The 27,847-nt window shown below is 39.9% G+C and overlaps 1 protein-coding gene across 4 annotated transcripts; it reads left to right on the top strand.

Moving 5' to 3' along the window:
* Positions 1-1,548: 1,548 nt before the first annotated feature.
* On the top strand, positions 1,549-27,149 carry fbln1 (fibulin 1). 4 transcript variants are annotated; one of them, XM_027140914.2, is made up of 17 exons: positions 1,580-1,854; positions 4,533-4,644; positions 5,705-5,837; positions 9,388-9,532; positions 9,957-10,010; positions 10,155-10,250; positions 10,700-10,837; positions 10,963-11,100; positions 11,768-11,911; positions 12,140-12,265; positions 13,438-13,563; positions 13,677-13,796; positions 13,877-14,008; positions 14,128-14,251; positions 18,025-18,167; positions 18,249-18,386; positions 26,515-27,149. In XM_027140914.2, exons 1-17 carry the CDS (start codon positions 1,800-1,802, stop codon positions 26,652-26,654), a joined length of 2,064 nt encoding a protein of 687 aa, XP_026996715.1. In that variant the 5' UTR covers positions 1,580-1,799; the 3' UTR covers positions 26,655-27,149. The 4 variants fall into 4 exon arrangements, with proteins under 4 accessions (XP_026996716.1, XP_047675728.1, XP_026996715.1 ...); XM_027140913.2 differs by having other exon boundaries at positions 1,588-1,854; positions 18,022-18,167; XM_047819772.1 differs by lacking the exon at positions 12,140-12,265 and having other exon boundaries at positions 1,579-1,854; positions 18,022-18,167.
* The last annotated feature ends 698 nt before the right edge of the window (positions 27,150-27,847 follow it).

Raw genomic sequence — 27,847 nt, 5'->3', positions numbered from 1 at the left:
AGTTTTTTTTTTACAACTGACATCGTCTCAGAGCAGCTTTACAGGAACATAAACATAGAACAAAAGGTTATATATAAAGAATATTATAAAGATTAATATAATACAAAAGTCCCAGATTAATATTAGATATATATAAATGTGTATGTATTTATCCCCAATGAACAAGTCTGAGGTGACTCAGGTGACTGTGGAGGAAAAACCCCCTTAGATGGTAAAGGAAGAAACCTTGATAGTAACCAGACTCAAAGGGGAACCTCATCCTCATCTGGGTGACACTGGGGGTGTGATTATATAACCTCATCCTCATCTGGGTGACACTGGGCGTGTGATTATATATATACAGTCTGATAAATGTTGTAGTGATGAGGAGGTTGTTGTCCTCAAACACCACATGGAGTCACATCTCCTCTTCAGTATAGCAGAGTCTAACTGGAGCTGGAAGATCTGTAGACGCCTCAGGATTAATGGCATAAAATAAAGAAGAAAAAAAATCCCATTAACAACAGCTCCACTATTTATACTATTGCTTAAAAAAGAATATTTTAATATTAAGTCCCGAGGGGGCAAAATGTCTTATTTAAAATAAATGGCAAAGATTAACAATGTTTACATTTATTAATTAAAAGATTCAAATGATGATTCTCTCTCTCTCTCTCTCTCTCTCTCTCTCTCTCTCTCTCTCTCTCTCTCTCTCTCACACACACACACACACACACACACACACACACACACACACACACACACACACACACACACACACACACTCCCACACACACTCATTGCGACCTTCGAAAGTGGCTTCTTCTTGTTGGAGAGCACATGTGGCTTTGATTATTGTAGTTTATTTCTCTGGATCTAGCCATGATTAGAAATTCAGACCCAGAAATGTTTATGGCTGGCTGACAATAATTTTTCCTAATAATTGCTCATTTCAGGAAATTAGTGTTGTGAGGAATGCAACACGAGGTTTCTCAGCAGAGAGAATTTGATGGATGAGTGAACGTCATAAGCTCGTTCAGCAAAGTGAAAGTGCAGCCGTTTGGTTCCACCAAGCCAAAAGTTTCCAAGTGTCTGGAAGGACCCTATAAAGTCAAACCGTTTCTCCAGTGCAGGGTATCACCTCATTGGAGCAACCTATCGCTGTGCGCAACGACCCGAGCCAAGTCCGATCTGCACTCAAGCACCATAAATATTACCAACAGCAACAATTCTTCAGCATTCACGTAACAAACAGTAGTTTTAGTGCTAGTCATTATTTTTCTGTCTCATATTTCAGTGTCTGGACGGAACCGCAGCAGACAGCTCACCACCAAACCGATCCAGATGTTTCACGTAAGCGCGCCTTTAAAACCCAGCTGTTTGGCCCGACTGTCTTAAAACGAGCTTATATTTCTGTCATAATAGCAGGTACTCTTATAGGATAAGCGAAATAAAAAGGAAGGTAAAGGCAGCATTCGTTCAGGAATTGGCTGATTTATAGCATTTTAAGACAAAACGACTCCTATTCGTCAGTAGGTTCGTGTGCGTTTCTTGCGTAATCTGACGTGACCTTCTGTTGTACGCTTGAAGAGACAGTTTTGGGAAATAGCGTCAAATCTCTTGCGTCACTGAGACTGTGCTTTACCAAAACTGTGCGCCTGGAGTGCGTCTGGAGTAACCCGCCCCTTTTTTTTGTAAACCAGCGGTTTCTTTCTTGAATCTTACATTACACACCCACATGCAGGTTCCTTTCGGCTCCGTCTGAATTAGGCTGCAGGTAGATTGTGAACCTTTGGAGAGTTTTAAACTTGCGCGTAAAAATGGCTCTCAAACTGCTCATCATCTTCTCTTTGTTCTGCCTAATACGCAGTCAAGGTAAGTCACCTTCACTCATTTCCATAACCGTATATTTCATCTAGATTTAATACGCGTTTATAAATAATAATAATAATAATAATAATAATAATAATAATAATAATAATAATAATAATAATAATAATGTTACCGGTATTACGGTTTGTGCGTGCGCAGCTTCAGTTGCTCTCAAAGCAAGTAGATTTCTTTTTCATGTTGTAGATTACTAAGATCTATAGACATTATTTAACGGATCACATTACAGAAGATGTATTTAAAGAGCATTTCAGTTAACACCCATGTCATATTAACAAAAAAATGCTTAATTATCATGTTCATGTTCTAATTCATATTCATTTCTCTTTGTAGAGATATATGTTTTCCTTAGTCATAAAAATATAACCTCCCAGTCATCTGTAATCCAGAAAGAACCATATTAAGTAGAAGTGGAACAACTAGTACAAGACTCAGCTACCACAGAAACGTGATTATTATAGACAGGAATTTCCTGTGGCAATTTGTTGGTACATTATGTACATTAAGGTATTAGCTCCCTAATGGTTTCTGATTTATTGTGATCTTTTATAATTCTGATCTGATTTACGGTTTTAAGGTACGAAGTCTGGAAACTTCTAGCTATGCATGGAGCCTTGTTATTGCACAATACCTTAACACATGAACAGTGCTTTATCTATCGCTAGTCCAGTACCAAAGGTCAAGTACCAAAAGGCACAGTTTTTGTTACCCACTCAGGACCGGCACTTGGAGGAGGTTGCAGCAATAAGCACTGGATACTGCTAACTTTAGTTTCTGCAATGCCCTTCACATCTAAAATCTTACTAATGTTTTTCTATTGAAAACTAAGAAATTGGATCCCTACATCAATTTAAAGACACTGGAGCAAATTTGATTGCATTCTATATAAGGGTTATTTAAAACATCGAGAAAAGAACCAGTGACCTCATCATTATCTGAATATACGCTTCGGTCAATTCTACCGCCGTCAGTCTAAAGGTTTTAGTTGACTATTAAGTTGATGGAAGATAAATCTTAGGAACAACCATCCTTTTAGTGACGTGCTTCAAAAATAAGCAACGTTTGTCCTAGCATGGTGGATTTACAAGTACATACAGTTTTATATTAAACAGGTTGAAATTTGTTTTGTCTTTCTCTACCAAAGCTCTTTCCATTATTTAGATGGGAGTATATAAACATCCTAACCAAGTACCTGGCTCTCCATCTACGTAGGTCCATCCATTACAAAACATGTGTGGTGTGATCATTTTGAGAGCCCTTCATAGTCCTCGGCTCCTGTGGGCCTGACTATTTAAGCCTGGTCTGTGTTAAGTTAAGTGTTATGTTCGAGTGCCAATCTGTTCCAAGAAGAGATTCAGGGTTTAAGAGACAGAGACAATACAAAAGGGAGATAATGGAGAGCCAGTGGACCTGGATACAATGCCTGGACTGATAAAAACAGCAGACTTTTTTTTTTACAACTCTGTAACTGAACACGACTGTGAATTGTCTTAAGAGATAGAGGAAAAGACGTTTTGACATGCCAGAGTAAGTTAGGCTTAGTAGTGTGTGGGGGAGTTTTACTTATCAGCTAAAGAACAGCACAGCTCAAGTTAATCACAACACTACTGTTTAACATCCGTCAGAATTGGCTTTTAATTTGGAAGTCTTTTTATCTTTATTTGTCTTTGAGCAATTTTCTTTTTTATTTGAGCAATACTTTTATCTCGATATCTGTCTTTCATGTGCACTCTGTATATTCATATTGTCTCGGTCGGTCTTGTGCTGAATGTCTTGGCAAGGACACAATGTGAATCACATTGAGAACTTAGGATTAAAGGGGGCCCTGGCAAGCCAAAGAGACTGCTTATAATAACTGGGGATGTGGAGAAACAGGGACTTGTTTTTACCTTTGCTATCTTGTGAATATATTCTTTGAACTATGTGCAAACCTAAAAAACAGTGTCCTAGTTGCAATTATTCCCCATTTAAATGGAATATCATGCATAAAACCAGCTTGGCAGAGTGTTTCGTACTAACGCCAGAATAAAAGGAGGCCAAAAGACTCAAATGCCAAAGGTATTTTGTGTTTGGCTGATCAAGCAAACCACATGGAAATAAATACATTTGATGAAATGACAAGACCAGACCTTGTTTAGATATTTTGAACTTTAATTTAGCAGAACAGACAGACATGAAGTGCAGTGTGGATCCGTCTGAGAATCAATACATTTCTTAAAATTGGAGTGGAAGGAATGAATCTATGGAATATAATAATAGATAAATATCATACGCGACGTAACTGACAACAACGAAGCACGACATTACAGCGATGTCCGCAAAACAACTCAGGAACTTTTCAGGGACATCGGACAACAACGTGATGCTTACACAAATGAATGAATGTACAGTTAAAAGGCTTTGGTTTCCTCAGTTTCAGCCTATAAACACTATTTAGTCTGTGGATATGGATTTTAAATTAGTTGGCACCCTTCTAGACGTTCTTTACCATTCCCGGATACTCTAACAAGAAGAAAAGCATAGACGACGTGACGTGTAATACCGATGAGATCTTTTATACTGGGCAAGTCGTGGCAAATTCAGTCCAGTGGATCTGCAGTGGTCCAAAGAAAAGCTGCTCTTTGTTTGCATAACTTACAACTGAGTAACTGTCTATTCTCTAGAGACCACAGATCCAATCTCGCTGGATGACTGCTGTAAGGATGGTAAAGAGAAGGCCACAGAATCCCAGGACTGCACACGTATCCCTCTTATTTCAGAATCGACAACCTGCAGGTTAGTAAACACTGTCTGCATTATATCTCAGAGGTTATAACCCACCTGCACCCATGCATTCTACAGCAATGGCTATAATTTTCTATTAAATTAAAGGCACATAGATATTTTGAAGCATATGTTCATGGCATGTGTACTGAATGCCAGGATGATGTAAATGACCATGCTCTCATTGGTGAAGAAGGTCTCAGGGTCTCTCTCTTAGGTCACTTGACATACAGTAGTAAACCACATACTGGTCCTATAAACACCCAGAAAGTTTTGGCAATGCTTCATTTTTGGTAGGTGGAAAATGTTCATCTGCACAGGCTGTTTTAAATTCATCGTCTATTGCGCAATAATCGTGTAGTAAAGCAATAGCAATTTCATCAACAAGTCCATTAACGCATTTCAGTCCGGGGCCTTCTTGGAACGTATTAATCATAAAAACAGTCTTTTGTCCTTCTTGTATTCTTGTAAAATGCTTCTTCTGACCGTTTCCCAGAGTCTGATAGTGAGGGATTGGTAGCAGCATTAATATTAGTGCAACAAGGAGAAGTGCTGCCAAATGTTCAGTACATTTCCAAACCAAAAGGGTTACTCTGTCTGCCCTTCCAAAATCAAATGCGTTTGTTTTGGCAAGCCGGCAAATCGAGAATTTGTTCAAATTAGAGAGTGTGTGAGAAGAGAGACAGAGTTTTGGTTTTGAGAGGGGGATCGAAGGGGGCAATGGGGAGCTTAGTCAAGGGGGTATTTCCAAATCCAGGAAATACCACTGAGGTGAAAGAATGGAGAAGAGATGGAGAAGAGAAGGGAGCAATAACAGGAAATCTGTGGATTATTTTAGACATCAAAAGAAAAAAAAAACTCAGAAAAGTCTGTGTGCCCTTAAAAGGCACTGCAACAATGAATGACAGGAGAAGATATACCTCATTACATACACATGCACATCTCACTATACATGGGGTATTCTTACCGTATCTGGGCAGGATCACGTGAAAACACAAACGTCTGTTATATTAAATTGTGTACTGATATGTTGCTGATATGATATTCATGAAATTAATTATTTATTTTTTAGGATAGCCCAGGAACAGTGCTGTGCTGCAGTTCTGGAGGGTATCACCTGTAGTAAAGGTATCAGTATGGCCAAGGACCAGAACAGCTGTGATGCTCTTCTTTCTGGAAACACCTGCGAGACTAAAACCGCTAAGGTAGCGTACAGTACAGTTATCTTGTGTCAATCCGCTAAGGTAGCGTACAGTACAGTTATCTTGTGTCAATCCGCTAAGGTAGCGTACAGTACAGTTATCTTGTGTCAATCCGCTAAGGTAGCGTACGTACAGTTATCGTGTGTCAATCCGCTAAGGTAGCGTACAGTACAGTTATCTTGTGTCAATCCGCTAAGGTAGCGTACGTACAGTTATCGTGTGTCAATCCGCTAAGGTAGCGTACAGTACAGTTATCTTGTGTCAATCCGCTAAGGTAGCGTACGTACAGTTATCTTGTGTCAATCCGCTAAGGTAGCGTACAGTACAGTTATCTTGTGTCAATCCGCTAAGGTAGCGTACAGTACAGTTATCTTGTGTCAATCCGCTAAGGTAGCGTACAGTACAGTTATCTTGTGTCAATCCGCTAAGGTAGCGTACAGTACAGTTATTGTGTGTCAAACCGCTAAGGTAGCGTACGTACAGTTATCATGTGTCAAACCGCTAAGGTAGCGTACAGTACAGTTATTGTGTGTCAAACTGCTAAGGTAGCGTACGTACAGTTATCGTGTGTCAAACCGCTAAGGTAGCGTACGTACAGTTATCGTGTGTCAAACCGCTAAGGTAGCGTACGTATGGTTATCGTGTGTCAAACCGCTAAGGTAGCGTACAGTACAGTTATTGTGTGTCAAACCGCTAAGGTAGCGTACAGTACAGTTATCGTGTGTCAAACCGCTAAGGTAGCGTACGTACAGTTATTGTGTGTCAAACCGCTAAGGTAGCGTACAGTACAGTTATCGTGTGTCAAACCGCTAAGGTAGCGTACGTACAGTTATTGTGTGTCAAACCGCTAAGGTAGCATACGTACAGTTATCGTGTGTCAAACCGCTAAGGTAGCGTACGTACAGTTATCGTGTGTCAAACCGCTAAGGTAGCGTACAGTACAGTTATCGTGTGTCAAACCGCTAAGGTAGCGTACGTATGGTTATCGTGTGTCAAACCGCTAAGGTAGCGTACAGTACAGTTATTGTGTGTCAAACCGCTAAGGTAGCGTACGTATGGTTATCGTGTGTCAAACCGCTAAGGTAGCGTACGTACAGTTATTGTGTGTCAAACCGCTAAGGTAGCGTACAGTACAGTTATCGTGTGTCAAACCGCTAAGGTAGCGTACGTATGGTTATCGTGTGTCAAACCGCTAAGGTAGCGTACGTATGGTTATTGTGTGTCAAACCGCTAAGGTAGCGTACGTACAGTTATCGTGTGTCAAACCGCTAAGGTAGCGTACGTACAGTTATCGTGTGTCAAACCGCTAAGGTAGCGTACGTATGGTTATCGTGTGTCAAACCGCTAAGGTAGCGTACAGTACAGTTATTGTGTGTCAAACCGCTAAGGTAGCGTACAGTACAGTTATCGTGTGTCAAACCGCTAAGGTAGCGTACGTACAGTTATTGTGTGTCAAACCGCTAAGGTAGCGTACAGTACAGTTATCGTGTGTCAAACCGCTAAGGTAGCGTACGTATGGTTATCGTGTGTCAAACCGCTAAGGTAGCGTACGTATGGTTATTGTGTGTCAAACCGCTAAGGTAGCGTACGTACAGTTATCGTGTGTCAAACCGCTAAGGTAGCGTACGTATGGTTATCGTGTGTCAAACCGCTAAGGTAGCGTACGTATGGTTATCGTGTGTCAAACCGCTAAGGTAGCGTACGTATGGTTATCGTGTGTCAAACCGCTAAGGTAGCGTACGTATGGTTATCGTGTGTCAAACCGCTAAGGTAGCGTACGTACAGTTATCGTGTGTCAAACCGCTAAGGTAGCGTACGTATGGTTATCGTGTGTCAAACCGCTAAGGTAGCGTACGTATGGTTATCGTGTGTCAAACCGCTAAGGTAGCGTACGTATGGTTATCGTGTGTCAAACCGCTAAGGTAGCGTACGTACAGTTATCGTGTGTCAAACCGCTAAGGTAGCGTACGTATGGTTATCGTGTGTCAAACCGCTAAGGTAGCGTACGTATGGTTATCGTGTGTCAAACCGCTAAGGTAGCGTACGTATGGTTATCGTGTGTCAAACCGCTAAGGTAGCGTACGTATGGTTATCGTGTGTCAAACCGCTAAGGTAGCGTACGTATGGTTATCGTGTGTCAAACCGCTAAGGTAGCGTACGTATGGTTATCGTGTGTCAAACCGCTAAGGTAGCGTACAGTACAGTTATCGTGTGTCAAACCGCTAAGGTAGCGTACGTATGGTTATCGTGTGTCTCTACTCCCAGGTTTAGAGAATAAACATTACGCACTCTTTACATTTCAGATGACCAGATTTGTCAAAATAATAAAATAAATAAATAAATCATGCTACTTGAGATTCGGAACAATTTTATCCTTCGTTGTCGGACTTATGACATAATTGATTAAAAAAAGAAACCCTTGCATTCCTGAAGGAAATTTAATGTTTAATAAAAATCTGTCTGCCTGCGTTCAACAGTTGCCCCTACTGTAGGCCAATAAACTCCTGTCAGGGGTAAAGCTTTAAGCCATGATTAATTACTAGCATTCAGCCACTAGATGTTGTATATTTAATCTGTTGTGTTAGTAATGGGTGATGTGATAGCCTAGTACTGTAGTTAAGGTGTTGGGTTACCAATCGGAAGGTTGTGAGTTCGATTCCTACGTCCACCAAGCTGCCACCGCTGGGCCCCTGAGCGAGGCCCTTAACCCTCGATTGCTCAATTGTATAAAAATGAGATAAAATGTAAGTCTCTCTGGATATAAGGGCGTCTGCTAAATGCTTTTTAATTCAGTTGTCAGTACATTTATCACTCTTACAAAATGTCATTGATCCGTTCCGTTCGTTTCGTTCGTTTATCACTCTTACAAAATGTCATCGATCCGTTGTATTTGTACTTTATATTCAACACCTAAAGTGGATCTGAAGGTTATCTGAGATGCTAATGTGCAATCCTTTATGTTATTTGTTTTTATGTGATTATCCTACAGGGACATGCTGCTATGGCTAATGTGTGTAAACAACACGCACGGCTGCTTCAGAGAGCTCGGAACAAATGGCATTTAGAATGAGATTAACAGATGAACATACCATAAAATTACAAAACGGTATACATATTTCTCAATAAATCCTCAGGTGATAACTCACCAACACACTTATGACTCTTATAGCTTGCTTTATTTGCATTCGGTTCCACCGTTATGCCACCATATTTTCCCAGTTTCGGACATTTTTGCCTGGAACATACTGGAACAAAACCCTGTATGATAAATATATCACCAGCAGCTTGTTCCTGTAGATCGGGTCAGAGGCAGATGTAGGAGTAAGTCACACACGTGCGAGTCACAAGTACGTCTCAAGTCAAAGTCAAGTCGAGTCTTTTTTTAATATTTGTCAAATTTGCGACTTAAGTCTGACTCGAGTCAATTCACATCTCTGGTCAGAAGCTGTAAATGTTCGATGAGGTACTTTTCAAGTTCACACTCATGACATAGTGAATACCGAGGACACGTACACATGCACAGTACTGTTGACGCTCCTGTTCCTGTGTGTAGGTGTGCTGCGAGTGCTGTTTACTGGGTCAGGAGGCTCAGAAACACGGTCTGACGTGTGACTTTAAACTCAGCTCTCAGTGTGGATCTGTTTTTCAATCGTGCTGTCAGAACAAATCAGCAGACAGTGACAGCAACTCTTCTCAAGGTCAGCACAAACTACACCGCAGTCAATCACTCCGTACTTCCAGGACATCCCGATACAGATGTTTTAATTAACAGGTCTTTAGTTATCTTCTTCTCAACCTGCAGCCTTGTGACCTAAAATCTGGCACATCTGTCTTAGCTGATTAACAAGGTGCTGTATCTGTATGTTCTTGTAAAGTAGACATAGCCTTCATCCAATAATCGGTGACTTTCACGTTAACGTTCACGAGATGCTGCGTTCTATCTATGAGGATTGTGCTACCCCCTAGTGGGCTCTCGTCAGCATGCTGTATACTGTATGTGAGGTTGATTGTAAGATTTCTATTCTGTTTTGAAGGATTTCTCACCTCGTATTTTTCACCCTGTTCAGCGTAAACGATATCAAATTCTAATTTGTATGTTCTTGCTTTTTGTTATATCTGTAGACAGCACTGTTATTTTTAAGGAACACAAATCAGGTTCAGGTGAACAGTGCAAAGGTAGGAATGAAGTCACGAATCATCATACTAGTATTAATCCTTTATAGAGGTGTGATAGATATCAGAATATTAAAATTGTCATTGTGTGTGTATGTGTGTGTGTGTGTGTGTGTGTGTGTGTGTGTGTGTGTGTGTGTGTTACAGTTGGACCTGGGAACTGTGCTCACAATTGTATAGGAAATAACACCTGCACCTGCTTTACTGGTTATAAGCTCAAACCTGATGGGAAAAACTGTGAAGGTAAAAAAAAACAACAACAACAATTATAATAGTTTTATAGATTTAAAACACCATAAATAATCTACATATTACATATTTTAAAATACTTTAAATGTTCTAAAGTAATCTGTAAAATTCCGTAGCGGAAAAAAATATTAAAAAAGGAATACAACAATACTAAGACTAGCTTTCTACTAGCTAAGCGCTAATGCTAATTCTAAGCATACTTATTGCTTTCTTCTGTGACCATTAAATATAAATAATTATATTATTACATATGTTTAAAGGTTATTTTAGGTTTGCAAGATTTTCACGTCTCACAGATTTTGACCTGTTGTCACTTTTCTTTCCTTTACTCACATCTCTCTCTCTCTCTCTCTCTCTCTCTCTCTCTCTCTCTCTCTCTCTCTCTCTCTCTCTCTCTCTCTCTCTCTCTCTCTCTCTCTCTCTCCTTTGCTTCCTCCTTCGAGACATTAACGAGTGTTTGCTGGGATCTTATCACTGCCGTCCCGGTGAAGTCTGTATTAATACTCCGGGCTTGTACCGGTGCCAGAGGGAGATCAGCTGTGGTACAGGCTATGAGCTCACTGACAGCAACAGCTGCAAAGGTTGTACATTGAGTCAAAGACTGAATCTTTTTGGAACTGTGTGTTGTACGGTTGATTTAGAAGGTTTATCGTGTTTAAATGGACCTTAAAACACATTTATTTCTTCTTTTGTGTTTTTGACTTAGATATTGATGAGTGTGAGACAGGAACTCATAACTGTCCTCTGGAGTTTGAGTGCCAGAACACGCCGGGGTCGTTCCGCTGCCGACCCAAGATGCAATGCCCTATGGGATTCATACAGGATGCACTGGGCAGCTGCATCGGTGATTAACAACTACAATTAAAGCTTAACGATATAATTAAGGGATTTCAGAACTACACAGATCCCAAAGCTGTCCCTAAACACATGCTCTTGCATTGCAGGTTCCCAGAGATCATTTACAAAGGAAATTACATTAAGGCATTTTTGGTGTCATCTACAAACACATGCACATGTATTTTAATGTAAACGATCGTTTACAAAGCTATTCAATCTTGTGTAATGTGATGTTTAGTTATATGCTAAATGTTTCCTTAAGGAGGTGATATAACTGGTTAAGGACTCCTTAAGGAGGTGATATAACTGGTTAAGGACTCCTTAAGGAGGTGATATAACTGGTTGGCGAGCGTATTTTACACTCATGTAACTGACAAGGTCACAGACATTGTAGTTTGGCTGACTTCACTATCCCCAGGTGGATGCTGAGAGAGCCGGCTGGATAGAAATTAGCAGGTGATCGAATTAAGGAAGACAAATGATGGTCAGAGAAGTTAAAGTCAGAGTCAGCGTTCACATATGATGTTATATTACGTTATTATTACGCGTTATGAATACTGTGAGAAGCGAGTGCGCTCGGAATCACGCTAGTTGAGTGATGACAAGTGAGAATAGAAGGTGATTTGTAAAACACAGCGTGTGTCTGTACTGATGTACGTTTGTCTGTGCTGCAGATATCAACGAGTGCCTGACTGTGGCAGCACCGTGTCCGACTGGCCAGGTGTGTATGAACACTGTTGGGTCTTACACATGCCAGAGGAACTCGGTCAACTGTGGGCGTGGCTACCACCTTAATGCTGAGGGGACACGCTGTGTGGGTATGGATCTATCTATCTATCTATCTATCTATCTATCTATCTATCTATCTATCTATCTATCTATCTATCTATCTATCTATCTATCTATCTATCTATCTATACATACTATCTATCTATCTATCTATCTATCTATCTATCTATCTATCTATCTATCTATCTATCTATCTATCTATCTATCTATCTATCTAGCTATCTATCTATCTATCTATCTGTTCACATACATTACAGATGTTGATGAGTGTACTGGTGGGGATGATGTGTGTGCTGGTCACAGCTGTATCAACGTTGTGGGCTCTTACCGCTGTGAATGCAGAACTGGTTTTATCTTTAATAGCATCTCCAGGACCTGTGAAGGTGAGAGCACTTTATTACATTACAAAGAGTCACAGTGAAATTAAAGGTCATGAGTTCAAATCCCAGGGTCTCGTAGCTGCTGGGCCCCTGAGCAAGGCCTTTAACCCTCAGTTGAGGGCGTCTGCCAAATAGTCTAAATGTCTAAATTTATATGATAAAACCACATGGCTTCAGTTTCAGTCTTGCATCATCGCTGACATACATCATACACGATGGCTGAATATGTGGACACGTGACTACTACATCTACATGTATGTTTTAATTGTAGCACATAATAGTTTAGGGTGTAGCATTACACTTTAACTCCACTAGAACTAAAAGGTAAACCTGTTCCAGCGTGATATAAAGCAAGCTGCATGAACACATGGTGTGTTAAGGTTTGTAGTGGAAAAGTTTGAGCGTCCTGCTCCCTGTTAACCCCCGACCTCAACCCCACTGAACCCCTTTGAGATGAACTGGAACACCAACTGCACCCCAGACCCTTGTAGTGAATGATCCTAACGGGGTCTCCACGGCGAATCATCAGTTCCCACCTAACTCTATCCTCATCATCCTCGACTCTCGCACCAGTTACCTTCATGTCCTCATTTAACACATCCATGTATCTCCTCTTTGTCCTTCCTCTTGACCTCTGACCTGCAGCTCCATCTCCAACATCCTTCTACCAATATAACATCTCCGTCCTCTGTACATGTCCAAACCATCTCAATCTAGTCTCTCTGTCCTCGTCCCCAAAACAGCCGACCTGAGCCGTCCCTCCGATGTGCTCCTTCCTGATCCTGTCCATCCTCGTCACTCCTAAAGAGAACCTCAACATCCTCATCTCTCATCCTCTACCTCCGTCTCTGCCTCGTGTCTTTTCCTCACTGCTACGGTCTCTAACCCATACAGCAGAGCTGAGAAGCTTATTATAACTGTAAAGGGGAATAAATCAGGAATACAGGATATGTTGATAAGCTGAAACTTTTTTGGCTGTATACTGATCTATACTGTATGTGTTAGATAGTAAAACATAGCAACATGTAAGATGGGGCCTGGTTATTCTGGGGCTTTGACATACACTATCCCAAGTGCCTTTATTACCAGTAAAGTCTGAAACATCGAAGATTGTTTACTTCGTTTTTAATGTTTCTACCAAACTCTTGTGTACTCTTATTTTTCTATGAATTCAGATATTAACGAATGCCGGCACTATCCTGGTCGCCTGTGTGCACATAAGTGTGACAATATTCTGGGGTCCTACACGTGCAGCTGCACCACAGGCTTCAAGTTATCCGCCGACGGCAGGAACTGTGACGGTAAGACTGCGTTTAGAAGACAAAATGCTCTACAAAATGTAGATAAAAAAGTTTGTACTGAATCGAGAACCAAAATTCTGACAATTCTAATCCTCTGGATGGCTGATATTCAGACCTCAATGAGTGTGAGAGCAATCCATGCAGTCAAGAGTGTGCCAACGTTTATGGATCCTACCAGTGCTACTGCCGCCGAGGCTACCAACTGAGTGATGTGGATGGGTCTACGTGTGAAGGTACTGTAGGTATACTGAATCAAAATAGATTAGAATTTTTTAAAGTATGAATTTAACTTTCATGCTGTCTCTTTCCTCAGACATTGATGAGTGTGCTTTGCCCACTGGAGGACATATCTGTTCTTACCGTTGCCAGAACACGCCAGGCAGCTTCCACTGCACGTGCCCCGTTAAAGGCTACACACTTGCCCCTAATGGACGCAGCTGTCAGGGTAAAAAGGAAAAATTCTACAGATGAATTAACCCCAGATAGACAACTGCTAGTCTTTGCTTAGCTCAAGCAATCGTTTAAAATAAAATACAAGTTTATCAATACTATCTCTTGTCTTAGACATCGATGAGTGTGTGACAGGAACACACACTTGCTCAGAAACAGAGAGTTGCTTTAACGTTCAAGGAGGATTTAGATGCCTGAATTTCGAATGCCCTACCAACTACAGGCGCTCGAGTGAAACGTAAGTATAAAGGATTTATTGTAGAATTACAGATTTACATCATGTTGGAGTGTGTGAGGAGCGGACGCAGTGCATTTCTGTGGGCATCTTTTCCACTGAAACTCTGCATGTATCAGAGTAATAACGGCTTATAACCCGTGTGTAACGTTCGCTCTTCGGACTCCTTGGGTTTGTTCGAGTGACCTGGGATATTATTGGGATTTTAAAAGCACTACGGAAATAAAAAAAAAATCAACCCCAAACAATATAGATAAATGTTTAAAATGACTCGATCACGATTACGGACGAAAGTGTCGACCGTTTTTGTGGCGAAGTTCGAGTTTGTGTAACAAAACATACTATAATAAAGATCTTGGTGAAATAAATGTAGAAACAAAAATTTGAAACGGAATAAAATTTTCATCGGTTTAATTTATTATGTTGAACTGATTCATCCGATACAGTCGATGAACAACGGAAAAAGGTCGTTCATCGACTGTAATTCGCCATACAGCTATATAAAGTTCACTTTATTTAAATGCAAGCTGTGTTACACTGTTTAAACTGGATAGTCATTAAGACTACTGGCTCCAAAGAAAGGGTATTTATCATGATGGCTTTGTTGACACCATACGTATGCCGTTCCTTAACGTCACTGCATGTCGAGCACTGCATCGCTCTAACATTTCCCTCTTTCATCTCCTTCCCTCCATCTCTCTGTGTCCCATTTGCAGTCGCTGTGAACGCTTGCCTTGCAATGAGACTAGTGAATGCCTGGCCTTGCCTGTGAGAATAACCTACTACCATCTCACTTTTCCCACCAACCTCCCTGTATCCACCAACATCTTCCGCATGGGTCCTTCCAACACTGTGCTTGGAGACAGACTGCAGTTGGCCATAGTGGACGGAAACCAAGCAGGCTACTTTGCTGCACAGAGGCTAGAGAACGGAGGTGTCGTTGTTGTTCAGAAGCCGATTTCTGTCCCGCAGGACTTTGAAATCTTAATGGAAATGAAACTGTGGCGCGTCGGGATTCCGAGCACCTACCTTTCCAAAATACGGGTGTTCGTAACCGAAGAAGACCTTAGCAATTCAGTCATTTCCCATGACGATTAATTACCTAGAAATACTTTGAAATCGTTTTATTTTTTAGAAACTATTTTAGTAGCAGTTCTGCCTTCGTTTTCCTACGACTGCAGACGATTAGCTAGTAAACATGTTACGATCGGCTGTAAACAGTAAACGTAATCTGTATAGGAATCACCGGTAGCAGCTATGTTCTCCTCAGGTGTGGTTTCGATCAAAAAAATACTTGATATGGGGTTTTTAACATAGATTTTTAATATTACTGTAACGTACGAGTAGATGGTGCATGGTTTTAGAGTCGGGATCACCTGATAATAATCTTTAACTATTATCAGTTTTATATGGGTATATGTTACAAGGTACCTTTAGTACCTTTAAGTGTCTTGTTCATTATGTATCTGTAGTACGTTTAATACCTTTATATGTTTTGTGCGTTATCTTGATCTTGTTTTTTGTGCCCATGAGACCTGGACTGTCCTTCAGTTTAGTCCATTTATTCATTACATAAATGAATACATTTTTAATTATTACAAAAATGCCTAGAATACATCATTATAAATGATTTACAACGTTTAAAACAATAAATATTTCTCGAAACATTTTATAATTATTGACACCCACTGAAATTCGAATGGAAGAAAAATTCCATTCGTAAAAGTTAAATTTTTCCCCCTTGCATTATTATAAGCAATATAAGAATAGTAGATTTTCCCTCTAAGTAGAAAGTCTGTGTTTTTGGCCTTTCCGGTGCTGTAAGTGAATATTTTAAGAGCAGACTTGTTAAAAATCTGAACAATTTCAGTAAATTACAATTCTTTTCTCTTTGTGTTTATAATTTGTCGCCACTAGATGGCGCTTTTGGAAAAACAGAGGTTTTTTTGGTCTGTTTTCTAATATTTTTTCTACAATATAATAAAATAAAAAAGTTTAAATGGTATGTTTTCATACTTTAATTCATTTAAGACAATTTAATCAAGTGTGCATGAAATAACTACCTGTTTCCTGTTTCCTTAGTAGGTTGATTTATTATTCTATTTTGATTTCAGCAGTATTTTAATGCCATAAATCCAAATAATGTTCATGATAATTTGAGAACGGGTTTCCCATGCCACAAGAAGATGCTCGTCCTCTCAATGCCAGGCAGAGAACGTTCTTAAAATATAAAAAAAAAAAAAAAAAAAAAGCATGGATTTGTGCTCCTTACATTCTGACAGTGAGTTATGGGGCCGGGGTCTGGAAGGTGGTCTGCACAATTTGTGGTGCAGAAGCATCACCACTGTGCACCAAGAATGATGTGCTTCAGAGTTTGTGTTGGGGCTTTATCAACATGCTGACTATAAATAATAATTACCAGGGAAAAAAGGATCTTGTGTTTGACCATAGGGTCTGACATAAAAATTTAAAAAAAAAAAAAAGATGCTTTAGTCCTCAAGTGTATCTTGAGACCACCAACTGTATGATTATGAGGCATAATTAGAATCATGTCAGCTTTGATCTTACAAAAGATGTTAACTTAAACGTAGGAGTTCAGTTCAGGTCTTTATGTCCTTGTAAAATCTTTCTATGGTCAATCGCAAATGCTTGCCACGAGTTCCACGACTTGTCTTCTGTGCGTGCCGTGCACAAGGCGAGTTATTATGGGTGAGGAGAACATTTTGTGGTTTTGGCTCTGATCTAAGCAAAACGTGGACCCACCCGCTAATTGCTAATTACAAGTCCATGCCCAGTGGTGGCTTGACTTTTTCTGTCAGGGGCTTCTCCCCTCTCAGCATGAAAGAACGCCTGTAACCCAATCCAGGCCTTGAGGTTTAGCTGCAGCTTCTGCATCCCGATGAAAGAAAGCAGTGATGGAAGGTTAACTAATCTCAGCACTAACACCACTGTATATCCTTTTGTGTTTCTCTTAGAGACTAACTAGCAATAGATTTTTTTAACTCTCAAATAGAATGAAGCGCTAAGAGGAATCCCAAGCACACTGTCTCGCCCGTAACCACACTGACACTGCAGTAGTAGATTTGCTCATAAGTGCATGCACAAGTATTTGGATGAAGGAGCTGATATTAATACTAACCAGATATAAAAGGGAATTCCCTTGTGGATAATGTTCATAATGATATTTATCATTATGCTGCTTCTGATTATCCTGTGACACAAACAACGTCATAAATAAATCCATCGCACAGCATCGCTGAAATTTGGGAGTCGTCTAGTCAGAGACTCCAAAGAATCAACTCCCTCTGCCCATAAATTCTACACAAGACTATTGGATATGAAGCTAGGTCTGCTCTACAAAACCAAATATTTTTTTGAACAGGCTTTAGATCAGTGTCAGAACTTCGCCCAGACAGGAGAAATGCAACGAAACTCTGAGCGACTAACAGGAAACTCGACCACCAAATCTCTTTCCTGGTGTGATTTTTGGCCCCTGGTGTGATTCTATTCTGATTCCTAACCCCAAAACATGATTGGCTAAATGCAAGTCCCATGTTAAGTATGCCCACTATATTTGTTTAGATAATATTTTTTCAGTGGAAATTTCACTGGCTTGCTGGGCATCAAGATCTGTGGTGAGTCGTCCTGGAAATCACTCCATTGTTGTACATTCTCTCATCACGTTCAGTTAAAAGCTGTGCTGCAGCATCCTGCCCGATTGCACTGTCAGAGTTAAAGCATTGCTTTGTAATTGAATCCCTTCTTCTCTTCAGCAGACCGAGGGTCGATCGCTCGGACATCATCCGCTGTGTAAAGTCCTGTCAACCCAACGATATCACCTGTGTGCTGGACCCAGTTCACTCTGTCTCACACACCGTCATCTCTCTGCCAACGTTTAGAGAGTTCACTAAACCAGAAGGTACAGTAAACTATTTCAAACACACTCGCTTCATCCCGGTTCCTATTACGATTTCCTTTTAATCCGTACTTCTCGTTCCAGAAATCGTGTTCCTGAGATCCATAACCCCATCCCACTATCCGCATGTGGATTCTCCAGAGATCGTCTATGACATTCAAGAGGGAAACGTTCAGAACTCGTTTGACATCATTAAACGTTTCGAGCATGGCATGATTGTGGGTAAGTGGCATCTGCTCTTAACAATGCCCGATGATCACAGGCTGAACCCTGGGGCCCGGTTCTCTGGAAATTTAATTCGCCTCAAGTGGTTTCCTGGCCTAATTTTGCATTACGAAAGATTCTCCTGACTTTTTTTTTCTTTTTAAACAAACCAATTGCATATGTGTGTCTGTGTGGGAGAGAAGGACAAGAAGAACTGAGAGGCTTGGAAACAGCATGTAGATGCTTATACCACTTAGGTGATCGTGACACCACTCTTCCAGCACTGGTTCAGCTGATGATAGGCCTTAAGAGTCTCATGCATCTTTTGTGGTCGCTTCAGCCTTTACGTGGCCCCTCTAGAGAAAAGCTGTTCATGTTCTGTTCATCCTTTTAGATGAATGAGCCACTTTTTTTCACTCTTTAACTACATAGACATTTTTTTTTCTCTTGTGGCAGAGCTGACTTCACTTGACTCTGTAACTGCTAGCTTTGTTTATTCATCTCTACTTAAAAAAAGATCCCGAATGGCTTCAGGGACCCAAAGGGTATTGTTGTATGTAATGTCTTCCCAGACCGGGTGACACACACCGAGGTAAACATGTACAGGACGAGACTGACGATTAAACACACCAAAGACATTAACACTTCATCTATTATTATTTCTGATGCATGTTTGTTACAGAAAGGACACATGGTTTAAGATGCACGGCATAAAATGCTCTCGAAACACTTCGACCCATCCATGCATCTGTTCATTCGTTGTGTCTCTGAGCCCAGTAAGAACACATAGCTCTTTTAATCGACGAGCTATCTCATTATTAAACAATGTAACCGACCATCTTTAAATATCCCAGAACCAGAAGGTAAATGTTTCTCAGATGCTCGATGCTGTTGGGAGAGTCAAACAAAACATTGCTCAAGTAATTCAAACAGCAGGCAGCCAGGGTTCTGTGGAATGCTAATATCATGTCATGATGTGTGATTCATGCAGTTGCTCATTGTTACATACTGTTCCCTCTAGTCCTCTGTAGTGTCTGGCTTGGTGCATGAGCCACAAAGTTGGCCACCACATAAAAACCTCATCAGCCTTTATTGCGAAGATCCCTATTTTCCCACATACAGAGTTTCACCATTAATACAAAGGAAGCTGTGGCTCTTTCTCACAACAAAGACGTACAGTGGCTTAGACAAAGACTGAAGCATCGCAAGAATCTCCATCAATTAAAATTTCCACATTAGAAACGTCTGGTCACAAGTCGACGTGGCTAAGAAATGTCCTTTTTATTTTGGGTTGGAGTTTTCTTGTGCCAAGCAACATACTGTACACGAAAAAAAGACAGCATCGTCTTTCTTCTCACATCCATCACTGTCTGAACTGTGGAAGGTTTCTCATGGCTGTCACATCTGAGTGAAAACACTGCGGGATGAACAGTTGAACTGAGGGTTAGATGAACTAAACCTTGTTGAGGCATCAAAATGAATCGCTCTTTTCAAATGAGCATTCGGATGATGTAAAGATTAATGTAGGATCTTCGGTCATGTCTGTTTGATTTTAACGCCGTTAGTTCACTTTTATGGCTCTCACACTCTCATAAACTGTCAGTACGTTACGAGATCTAAGTTACGCACGAATGAAACATTTTCCATATTGGAAGACTTATGTAATGACCGTAGGTTTGTCTGATCCAGATAGTAGGGGCATGTGAGACTTTCCATGAACACCTTTGCTTCACAGTCCCCTCTTTAATATTACATAATAAAGTACTGTTACATCAGACCCTTTTATTTTCTAGATAAATGATCATATCTCACTTTGGCTAGATCCTCCAGTGACATAACCAGAGCAAGAAATTCAGGCCCAGAGAAAACCGCACACTTTTGATTCCCCTCAACTGGCACGGGTTTAGGGAATCTGCCAACAACCGAAGGAACGATTGCTGGAGAAATGAAAGCAGTTGTCTCTTTGCTTAAGGACATCCAGCTCGGCGGTTCTCCGGCCGAACACATTTTTTTATTGAGATTAAAAGCATGAATAGATAATATGATGAGATAATCAAGATGCGATGAGAAAAAAAAATGAGAACACTTGATAGGGATGTGCACCTGAGGGATGAAATAGTCTGTGATGAAATAGCATCATGGTGGGAAACGACGCGACAGACAGTTTGTCTGTGTTCAGGTGTGTGTCACTGGCAGTGGCCTGTCCTTCACACCAACCAAAGGAATTTAATGTAACCGTGTTAGGCTTTCTGAATGGATGGTGTGTGTGTGTGTGAGTGTGTATGTGTGTGTGTGTGTGTGTGTGTGTGTGTGTGTGTGTGAGTGTGTATGTGTGTGTGTGTGTGTGTGTGTGTGTGTGTGTGTGTGTGTGTGTGTGTGTGTGTGTGTGTGTGTGTGTGTGTGTGTGTGTGTGTGTGTGTGTGTGAGTGTGTATGTGTGTGTGTATGTTTCATCGCTTTTATCTATCGCTCACTGCTACCATTCATAACACAGCATAAAAAGGAAACTGCAATCTGTTTTGTGTTGAAATAAATGTACAGTATGTACGTATGAGTTTACTATCATGAGAGCCATAACGATAAATAGATTATGTACAACGGGGCCGACAAACTAAAGGGTCAGAAAATCCGTCTGCCAGATGCCACACATACAGTAAGAGTTTTTTGTTGTTGTTGTTGTTGTTTTTTCACATCAACCCTACATTGTCATGCTATTCTGAGGCCGACTTCTAGTGGAAACTCGCTAAGAAAAGCTGCTTCTATTTTGGTTATTGCAGTAAGTTCACAGGAAAACAAAACCGAGGCTAGGAAAGACCATGCTGACACACACGTCTTTGGGATTCGACACGTCAGGGAATGAATCATAAAAAAACGGCATCGTTAGATATACGAGAAGCAGGGCCACGTTCACGGAGACGACCGTGTCTGTCTGTCTGTCTGTCTGTCTGTCTGTCTGTCTGTCTGTCTGCCTGTCTGTCTGTCTGTCTGTCGGAGGACGGACGTCTATAGTCCATTAAGGATTAAGGACGTCCATCTCAACAGATTTATCTTCTGCATCGGTTTTGTCTGCATCAGAAATACATGATTTGTATCATTTGTAATTGGAATGATTACAGCTTTAATCTCAATCAGCATGTGTTGTAAGATTCGTTTTAGTGTGTAGATTAAACCCAGAAATAACTTTCACTGCTTTCACATTGTGATTTCTTGTTAATTGAGCTTTGGGAAATCAGACCATGCGACTAGCATTCTGGACAGACGAGGCAAGGCACAGTCATGTTCCTTTTACAGTTGCCGATGGGTGTTTGTGTAAGCTGCCACACTGCCCATAGCACGCCTAGCCAGGCTTTTTGTACCCTCTGTGGTGGCCCATTGAGGATAAGCTTACTGGGCTTCCTATTGTAGGCTGAGCCATGGTTTTTGCCTTTTGGGATTTTTCCAGTGCCCTTTAGTGGATAACTTGTTGGCTAGCATGTCATTATCCAATACTGCGGTTTAGGCAACTTATACTTTTCATTTGTCCCTGCATTTGTGTAAAACCTGCTCATTACAGATCCTGCCATATACTTCTTACCCAAGCTGGTGTAACCATAAAACCATAAACTGTACTGTTTACATGTAAGCCTTCACTAGCCAAGCCTTTATAGACATCAGGATTGACAAATATTTATTGCCCTTCACCTGATTTTTTTTTTAGTACAAAATGTTTTGCACTGTTTGTGTACTTTGCCAATTTTGCTGTATTTGTAAATAAGAAAAATATCGGCTTAGGGGAAAAAACCCTGAAAAAAAGTAACTGAATTGAGTTAATTGGTCTTCACTTAGGGACGTTCAAAGACATGTTCATTAACATTTTTAGTCCTTTGTGCATAAAGAGATATTTAATATTGTTATAAGCACAACAAATCAAATACGATACCAACAGAATCGTGTCCATACCGTCTTGAATGGCTTGAATACATTCAAATCAAATTGGGGCAGAGAAACCTCAGCATGTGCCAAATAAGGAGGTTGGAGTCAGAGCACAGGGGCAGCTATAGTACAGTGCCCCTAGAGCACGGAGAGAGAAAGGTCTTGCTCAATTGCCCCACCTTTCTGAACAGCAACCAATATCCTTAACCACTTGAGTCACCACTGACCACTATATCACATCTCACTATTTTTAAACACAAAGGAAGCTAAGTACTTGATCCTGAACCTGTTCCAAAAGCGAATCATTTCATCTGATATTTACTCTGAGAATTCAATCTAAATCCTGTAAATACTGAAGCATTCGTTCTCAGTAACGAGACTCTGACTGACACGTCGATAAACGGATGGAGAAACCAAAACGCCGAGCAGCGGAGGAAAAGGAAGGACTTGCCGTGAATACATACGTTCTGAAGTCGCCCATTTTACTAATGCACAAGACGGAACACATTTACATGAGAACTGACTAATCTGCCAGCATTAAGACATCATTTCAGAACATTAAGTGTGTAATTTACACTTTCACTCTCACAGTTTGATTTTTTTTTTGTCGAGGCTTGATTTGATCAATCAAAACATTTATTTGAGGTTTGTTTTAGTCACTTTGGCTATCTTCTATCCTTCTGATATGTTTTTGAAGCCTATATGTGGTTTTTAAAGCCAGATTTTTGTTGGCATGGCGTTGTGTTATGACACATTTCAGGATGACTTGTAAGAACAAGTTTGAATATAATAGCAACTGGTTTTGTAACTTAGTGTGTTTCTAGTCTATCAGTGTCATGAAACTGATGATATAACACGGATTAAAATGGAAAGTTTCGTTTTTTTTTATCTACAGATTAGCCGACTGCCGTATGCACTTCACATTAATTTTCTGGCCTATATTAGAAAGATTTGTCAAAATCAAATATGACCAATCAAATATGACCAGTTTCACGTTCATAAGCATCAATATATATTAACGATTACAAACGAACATATATATATATATACTGTATATAGTGAATCCAGTCAATGATCCAGAGGCCACTGAGAGCCACACACCCTGTGACCATACAATTAATTCCCTTTCATATACTGTTATATACTGTTATATACTGTTATATACTGTTATATACTGTTATATATACTGTTATATACTGTTATATACTGTTATATACTGTTATATATACTGTTATATACTGTTATATACTGTTATATATACTGTTATATACTGTTATATACTGTTATATACTGTTATATATACTGTTATATACTGTTATATATACTGTTATATACTGTTATATACTGTTATATACTGTTATATATACTGTTATATACTGTTATATACTGTTATATACTGTTATATACTGTTATATATACTGTTATATACTGTTATATACTGTTATATACTGTATATTTCCACAGAATGCAGACTGGCTTCTTTTCCAGCTAACCATTCTGCAGTGTGTTTGTTAAACTGCTATAGAATACCTGCTGAAAATTTTTGCTGTCTGTTGGATGGTGTCAAGGGTGCCGGAGCATTTTAATTATACGGCTCGTATTCGGCACAGTCAAGAACATTCAGTGTCACTAGCCAGTGAAATTGGACAAGACCATCCAGTTTATTGGGTGATGAATGATACGGCAGGTGAAGCTGTGTGGCCCAGGTAGGCGTAATGGTGGTGTGGGAAGCCCAGGCATGTCTACAGCTGATGTCTCTTCACAGAGGTGAGAACATTGGATCAGCTCTGTGAGACACCAAAGTTTTCCCTAATAAACCTGGGATGTGGCATCCATGATGATACATATCATGTTGTTGCACCTTAACACAATATATACCGAGTGAAGTAAGACAATGAGGAAATATTTGGAAATATACAGTACCAACATTGTGCTTATCACGATCCATTTCCAGGTACAAAAGCGTTAAAGTTAGTCTTTTGCTTACTGGTCCACTGACTTGGGGAATGGGTTATTAAAATTTCACGGCTTTGTAAATATCATACGAGTGTTGTAATGTAGTAAGGTACAGTATTGTGTGTGGCTAGTGCCAAACCAGCAATGGCAGATCCATGTCTGACCCCATGCTCTCCATAAGGATTTCCTCAGGGGTTTCCCTTTGGAGCAGTTCCACAACAATACCTTAATTCATGTCTTTGACCAAGAGAAAGTAATAGACAATCAGTCAGTACAGCTCGACACCTCCTGTCCTACCATTACAATTTGAAGAGGATTTATGAAGTGACGCATGATACACAAAATAAAAAGTAAACTCTCCAGCTGTTGGGATGGAAAAGGTAAAAGGGAATGTTTTTCCATATGTCTCATCATACTGTAATTGCATGCTAGGGCATTAAGGTCAGGACAAAACAAAAAACATTTTAAGGCATAAAAACAAAAGGAGATCAGTTATTAATTAAAACCTAATTTTTATGTTTCTTTCGATTTCTAATCTGTAATTTAGGTCCCGGACTTTAATTTCTGTACATAAAGTTTGCTGTAGATTCCAGTGTATGTACAGTACAGCGCCCTAATAATAGTTCATGCCCCATATCCAGAGGTTTTGCCCTGAATTTCAGTCTTGATCGTGACTCTGCCTCACTTTCATTTGGACTCAAACTTGACTTGGTCTCAACCCTTTTCCGACTCAGCCTTGACTCATTCTCAGCTCGTCCTCTTCTTGGACTTGTCTTAGACATGACGATAACAACCTTGTCTACAGCTCTACAACGAGCACAGGAAAGATGAAGTCCAGGAGTCTGAGAAGAACCAGTCTTCTCGAGGCATAGCAAAAACACACCAAATCTGCCTCCTGCTGTGGAGGTAAAACCTCATATACATAGTACGTAAATCCCTGGTGGCTCAGGAGGATCATCAGAGGCGTAATCACAGGAACGACTGCAGATGCCCAAGCTGACTATTAGGACCTTCTTTTGTTTAACGCCCTACTCTTACCTGGCAACTCAGATTTCACTACAATTAGTGCAGAACTTCTGTCTGTTCAATACTAGAGCTCTGTAATCTACTCTGTAATCACTTACCACTTGCATTACTCTTTATTAGAGAGTGCATACTGGAATATTGGAAAGGCAGTGGAACGTACTGTATGTCCACCACACAATCTAATGTAACTATGCATGCTGAACCCATTCATCTCAAAGCAGGCGTAGGAGGTGTAGCTTCCTAAATTCTGTACAAATGATGGTCCAATAAATGCAATGCAACCTGATTTTATAGCTGTCTTCACCAGTGACAGTATCTTCTAAACTGGTGCATTTAGGCCAAGAAAGGTATAAAAGACTGGGTATACCGTAACAAGACAGGCACCTGCTTCTTGTGCTTAAACTGACTGACAAAGCCTCGAAGAAAAGGTTTCATAGACATTGCCAGACCATTCAGTGGAGCTACATGGAAGCAGGTGACCAGAAGTGACTTATGTATTACAGACTACTGTTGATATCCAGAAGGGTGTATCTAAGTGCTCAAGCCACCATTCTTTACATGGACTGCTTAGTTATACAGTATTACTTACCTTGTCAAGGGTAGAATCAACAGTGGAGCAACTTTCCTGTAAGTCTTGCCTACTTGCAAAGTGATGTCTAAAACCAGGTTTGTAGAAAAGATTTTGTCTCAAAGTACAACGATCAAAAAAGAATCAAACTCTATTATTTATTGAATTATTTCGTGAAATGTTTGAAATGCAATATGGTGTAATGTGCTTATTATATGTTCATCCACTAGGTGGCAAAAATCTCGAATAAAGAAATAACACGTGTTCCTAATAGAGAGGAAGAAGAGGCACAATTTATTTGCAGTAAACATTGTGAATTTTAAATGTTTGTCTGGTCAGATGACAGCAAGGTGCAGTAAATACACTGAGCTACAAACTGCATCTCGAATTTGTGCATCAGTGCAGAAGTGTCATAAAATTAACATTCAATACATCTTGGTCCCTTGTATAAGGTATTATGTTAATCGATGTAAACTTTTTAATTAGGTTGTATTAACCATCTTTAAATAGTTTAATTCATACGTGTATTGAATTATTATCCTTATTATTTAAGCGTATCTGTTTATCAGATAAAAAAAAAGCCTTATCACCAACATCACCAGTGATTCCAACATAAGACTGAATTGCATTGCACAAGAATTGCTCGTATCTTTCTTTTTGTTTGACTTTACTTTGTTCTTCTCAGGTGTTGTGAGACAGGTGAAGCCCCTGGTCGGCCCTTTGACCACAGTCCTGAAGCTAGCCATGAATTACGTCACGAACGGAGTCATCTCTCATCGGAACATCATCAACGTTCACATCTATGTCTCTGAATTCTGGTTTTAAACAGACCACACATAGCTATCGTATGGATGTCTATTTTTGAGCCTTTAACTATGCACTCTAAAATGCTTGCATGCCACAAGATAACACAGAGTATAATGAAAAATAGGTAAACTTTTATTTTGATAATCAAGTTAAGACTATCTGTAAACAGTCACGAAGCAGCATAACATTTCTATATTGCAACAGCATGTCTTAAACACCGTGTCAACACAGTCCACGTGGACCGGGTCTGAAATCGTGTAAGGATTTGAGATGAGTTGCTAATCAATAAATGAGCGAAACATCAACAACAATATATTGGATTATCCGTATAAAAGGATTACATGTCATAATCTATAAAGTGTTTAAAGTTTATCTGCTAAACATTAACAACCATCAGCTCCTGACCGTTTGTTGAGAATTTGTTGATAGAATCACAACCTGTAAATGAGTCGTTTTCAAAAGCTCACCACTTATTTTTACATAAATAAAGAGTTTTCTCTTTTGCTAATTTTATGATCTTTTTCCTGTGTTTGTCATTATGTCGAATTATTTGTCATTTTCGGTAACCACTTTTATCCTGCTCAGGGTCGAGGTAGATCCAGAGCCAAGAACAATGAATGGCGCACCAATCCAGTTCAAACCACAAATATTCCCAAGCTCATTCACACTGAAGAGCAATTTAAGACAACCAGTTCACTTACTGTTAGAGAAACCAGAGGGTTACAGTACGTACTCGGACAAGGGGAGAAGTTGTGTAATAACTGGAGCTCAGGATTAATATGTCTCCCTACAACACCACCGACAACTTAATCACCATAAAATCATTCATGCTTTTTTCTGCACCTGATTTGAGGAAGCAGACTGATACGCCGGGAGTTGGAAGATGGACCCAGGATGCTACTGTATAGTATGATATCTGACCTCTCATTCACTGTACACTTCTGTACACTACGATTGGTTTCATTATGAAACTTGTTTTCCTAAAAAAAAAAAAAAAAAGCCTAAGCTAAGTAAGCTAAGTATTCTAAAACATACACAAATCCAAAAAGTGTCCAAATACTATTAGTTTTCCTGGTAAAAATGAGTAATTCAATTATTACACAGGCTTACAAATTGACCATAATTTAGTTGGGTTGTTTCAAATCATTACTAAATCAAACTTTCCATGTAACTTGGCTTGGATGCTTGCACAAATAAAAGGCCTCTGTTTT

This window comes from Tachysurus fulvidraco, chromosome 10 (assembly GCF_022655615.1).
Source record: "Tachysurus fulvidraco isolate hzauxx_2018 chromosome 10, HZAU_PFXX_2.0, whole genome shotgun sequence".
In the NCBI taxonomy this organism is placed as follows: Eukaryota; Metazoa; Chordata; class Actinopteri; order Siluriformes; family Bagridae; genus Tachysurus; species Tachysurus fulvidraco.
This window is presented reverse-complemented; position numbering and strand designations above follow the sequence as displayed.

Excerpts from the sequence above, each read along its gene's own strand:
- fbln1 (XM_027140913.2), top strand. The coding sequence starts at position 1,800 with ATGGCTCTCAAACTGCTCATCATCTTCTCTTTGTTCTGCCTAATACGC. Across the intron at positions 1,855-4,532 it reads CTGCCTAATACGCAGTCAAG|AGACCACAGATCCAATCTCG; the intron begins GTAAGTCACCTT and ends TCTATTCTCTAG. Across the intron at positions 18,387-26,514 it reads CGAGCATGGCATGATTGTGG|GTGTTGTGAGACAGGTGAAG; the intron begins GTAAGTGGCATC and ends TGTTCTTCTCAG.